This window comes from Gavialis gangeticus, unplaced genomic scaffold (genome assembly GCF_001723915.1).
Source record: "Gavialis gangeticus isolate Ggan-Ray unplaced genomic scaffold, GavGan_comp1, whole genome shotgun sequence".
Lineage (NCBI taxonomy): Eukaryota > Metazoa > Chordata > Crocodylia > Gavialidae > Gavialis > Gavialis gangeticus.
The window spans coordinates 15,844,337-15,848,505 of NW_017729016.1; the positions used below are offsets into that span (position 1 = coordinate 15,844,337).

A 4,169-nucleotide genomic window follows, 5' to 3' on the forward strand; every position below is an offset into this window, starting at 1 on the left:
GAGTTTTTTCCGGGTTGGGCCGGGGGTCCCCCTGTTTTTGTCATTGGGAAGCCCCTTGGGGGGGGGGGGGGGGATTCACGCGAGACATTTTAAACAGCTTCAACTTTCCCTGGGGTTTGATTATTTTCTTAGTGTAACCAGCCCACATGTGAAGTGGCACCTGTATAGCCCCAACACCTTTCGAAAATGAATTCTGTCCAAGAGCTCTGCTGGGAAAGGCCAGAGTCCCGGGGTCCTCTTGGCCTGCTTTTCGGCCTCAGAAACACCGAGTAGGTTTTGAAACAAACACACAGACTAGGGAAGATGGTCTATACGGACTAGAGAGGCTTTTCAGGACTCTCTCTAATCCTTGTAACAGCCCTCCTTGGTCCTCTCCCACCTCACGCCTGTCTTTTATAAGTAGGGAAACTGAGGCAGAACTGTGAAGTTAAGTCATTTGCTTTTGGTCATTCAGCAAATGCAGGCACAGGCCGGAAGCCTTTATGCTCATGACTACAATGGGATGATTTGCCCGAGCAAGAGTCAGTGAGATGCAGTGCTCCGTATCGGCGCCTAGTTTTTTGCACCAGCCATGCTGCCCTCTCTCTGTCATCTTGACGCCTCTGTGCCTTTTCATTTCATTCTCAAGGAGGCACCTACACAGCACAGAAATCAGGTGATAGTCCTTTAAATAGGCTGTAAGCCCTCTAGCGGTGCTGACCATCTTCCAAAGCTGACACTCCCGCGTCAGAGCTGCAGGGTGCTTGTGGAACTGGAATTGGTCACATTGGGTTTATTGAAGTTCACATAGCCTGTGTGTAAAAGCAACAGATACAGCAGCAGCACTCAGAGGACTCATTTCCTGGACACCTGCTCCACACTTCTGTGCCACAGCAAACCATTTTGATGGGCTTGGTTTAGCTGGCCTTTCGCTGCCTCCCTGCCTCACCCTCCTTTCCCCTTTGCTTGCTAATAAAATCTTCCTGCCCATCCTCTTCCAGATGTGTAGGGGGCTCTTTCTGCTTTCCTTTAAAGCAGCAGTCATTCCTCCTATGTTGGGGAGGGATGTCCTCTTTCAGGTGGAAGTGGGGCTGAGCATTGCAGACTGGACTAGGAGCTTTGTTGGAGCCTTTCCTAGAGCCCGGGGCAAGCGAGCTTTGCTCTGAATCCTTCTCTAGTTCCAACAGCAATCAAACATGACAATAAAGCCTCAATTGCAGAGTAAGAGCCCCCAATAAAAAACATGTGCGAGGAGAGCAGCATGTCTCGTGGACAGAGCACTGGACCAGGACTCAGATTCTCCGTCTAGAAAACAGTAACACAGTAGAGTAACTTATGGGAAGCACTTGGAGATCTACTGATGAAACATCCTCTGCACAAGCGTAGGTATTATTAAGATTCCTTCCTCATGCAACTCCATTGCAATTACACCAGGGATATGTTTAGCCCACACATTTAGTATTTGTTGATACTGGAGGTTTTTTCCCATGACACTGGCGAGATATTAAATAGGATTAAAAATATCTGACTTTGTTCCAAGAGGAAACAACTTCCAAGCACTAAAAACTTGATTTAAAAGCCAGTGAGTTACTGGGCCTTCACCCTGTGATACAATTGGGTACTCACACAAATGAACCAGTCCAAGTTAAGCCTTTCTTGATTGCTGTTCAGCTACGGATGAGGTCCAGTATTTTGAATGGGATGGTGAGCAGTACCATGGCCCCTCCAGCTACAGAAAATGGTTATTTGTCAGCAGGCAAGGAAAGGACAAGGCAAAGTCAGGATCATTTTTTTGCTGCTGCTTTTTCCAAGTGTTTCCCAAGCCCTTTTTCACATCACATTCCCCAGCAGCAAGTAGCTCCCGCTCTGCTGCTGTTTACCACTCTCGCATTGTGCTTTCCGTACTGCTTTCCCAAGGTTTACACCCGGGACTTCCCTGTTGGAGACCTACACCTGTGCCATACTTTTCATAGGAAATGTCTGCATTAAGGATGCTCTGTAATCTAAATGATTAATTGTTTAATATATTGCAAACTGGCTAAGCCTCCTGGATTTTCAAAGTAACAAATGGATTCTGTTCAGATCCCACAGTAGCAGGCTCAATTCCTGATTTTCAGCCAGCGAGAGTGACTTGGGTTTGAGCTTATAAATACAGGTAGGTGTTGTCACTACATGTGTTTGGCAGCCACATTGCTGATCCTTTGCACAGGGTGAGATTCCCAAGCATCATAGATGACAGGACAGCTTCTTCAGGCTATTGGCAGAAAGAGCATAACCCAGCCCTCTTTTTCCTTGTAGGAATGTATAGCCAAGGCAAATACTCTGCACTCTGTACCACTGCACTCGCTTCTCTTTGATTGATATGGGGAGACAACTTTGTCTGCTTTTCATATATATAGCATAGCCTCTCAGTCCCTGCAGGAACAGGTGAGCCCCAGAATAAGCGTGTGTGGATGGACAATGAGAAAATTAGCATTACGCCTTTCCTAATACATTCAGGGACCCAGCAAACACAATGCAGGGGTGGATGCAGCTCCATGAACAAACAAGGCTGGAAGACACTACAGCTCTAGCCTGGTACTCAAGGCAGGATCACCTCTGTCTAAACCATGCTAGACAAAGTTTCATCTAAAATACCCTTTAGATGATTCTCCAGAGATGGAGAATTTCGTCTACCACCTCTCCAGGGGATCTGTGCCAAAGCTTAACCACAGAGGTAGGAAGATCTTCCTAGTACCCACCCAAAGTCTCCCAGCTTGCAACTGAAGCTCACTGCTTCTTGTTCTGTCCCTGAAGGATATAGAGCACCCTTGTTCGCCCTGATTTTCATAACAACGTCTTTCATAGCTCCTTTGAAAATGTAGTGACATATTGACCCATTTCATATCACAGTAGAATATGTTGAATAAAACTAAATATATCTTAAATATAATGAATATATTTAAGGGATATAATTAAATATTCTACCTACACTCAACCTATTTAAACATCCAAGTTAAATAAATCTAGCTATTATATAGGTCACACTTTATATTAAGGTTCCATTTATAAATAGTTTATGAAAGATAAATGGATACTTTAATAAATTGTTATGGAGTCAGTAACTTGCTTATAACCATTGCAGAAACATGCTTAAAATGTCTTGTATTAACTCTTTATCAACAGTTCCTTAATAAAGTGTGACTATAATATCATTGTTTTTCTTTAATTAACCATTTTGCTGTAAAGTGGGGACTTGTTTATCCGTTGTTCTGAATCTATACAGTGAGGTCCTGGTCCAAGATGAAGGTTCTGCCGTGATATTACTACAACTTATTATGACGATAAATAGTGTAATATCTGTACATGTGTGTGGCATCTCTCAACAAATGTTAGCAAACACTGGTTCTCCCGAGGGGTGCATTTAGCTTCTGCAAGTCTTTTGCTGTGCAGCCTCCAGTGTGATGTTCTGTCCAGTAAGCGGTCCTCCACGAACAATATTTTGGGGACCCCTGCCTTATTATATGGCCATAGCAGCTTGAAGCTTGTTCTGAAGAGCAGTCGATGGGGGAAGAGGCCTCTTCTTCTAGCCTTCTGCCCTGCCCAGTCCCAATCATGGACTCTGCCCGGCGGAGAGTGACAGAGCACAGGGGTCAGTTGCTCTAACCCAGATGCCAGCCTAGCTTGCTCTGGCAGCAGGGCCATTAAGGATGAGCAAAGAGCAAATTTTTAAACTTGTGCAGAGCCAGTTTGCCCAGTATCAAAGAGGGACTGGTTCCAGTAGCGAGATGGGAAGCAGGTCCTTGCGGTCCTGGTTGTAATCTGGTCTCTTTTAGTACCGAGGAACACTAAGGGATTTAAGTTTGAGAAGCAAACCAGTGCCCAGTCTGTGCCAGACCCACTGTGGGACTGGAGAGTATGGCATGCCAGTCAAGTGTGGCCTGAGGCTTCAAAGTTCCTGCTAGCAAGGGGTGGAAGGACGGGGCAGGTTGACAAGCAGGACACGTGGATTTGGAGTGTGAGGGGACCCAGTGCTGGAGGGAAATCAGCCAGCATGAAATAGGAAACCAGGAGAGTGTGGTTAGGGCAATGACTGGTGACTGATACTGAGCCAGAGGATGCAAAGGGCATATCCTATCCGGTGTCCTTTTCTGTGCAAGGTGGATCCCAGCTTTGGCAGCGTGAATAAGTTCATTCTCCCAGTGCCCGCT

General features: G+C 45.8%; 1 protein-coding gene across 1 annotated transcript in view; it reads left to right on the plus strand.

The window, feature by feature from the left end:
• UNCX (UNC homeobox) overlaps nt 1-3,157 on the plus strand; it is a 99,016-nt gene extending 95,859 nt beyond the window's left edge. Inside the window, exon 3 of the mRNA XM_019512610.1 lies at nt 2,278-3,157. Within this exon, the coding sequence (XP_019368155.1) occupies nt 2,278-2,340 (63 nt within the window). The 3' untranslated portion in view covers nt 2,341-3,157. The remainder of the gene's footprint in view (nt 1-2,277) is intronic.
• Nucleotides 3,158-4,169: the final 1,012 nt, after the last annotated feature.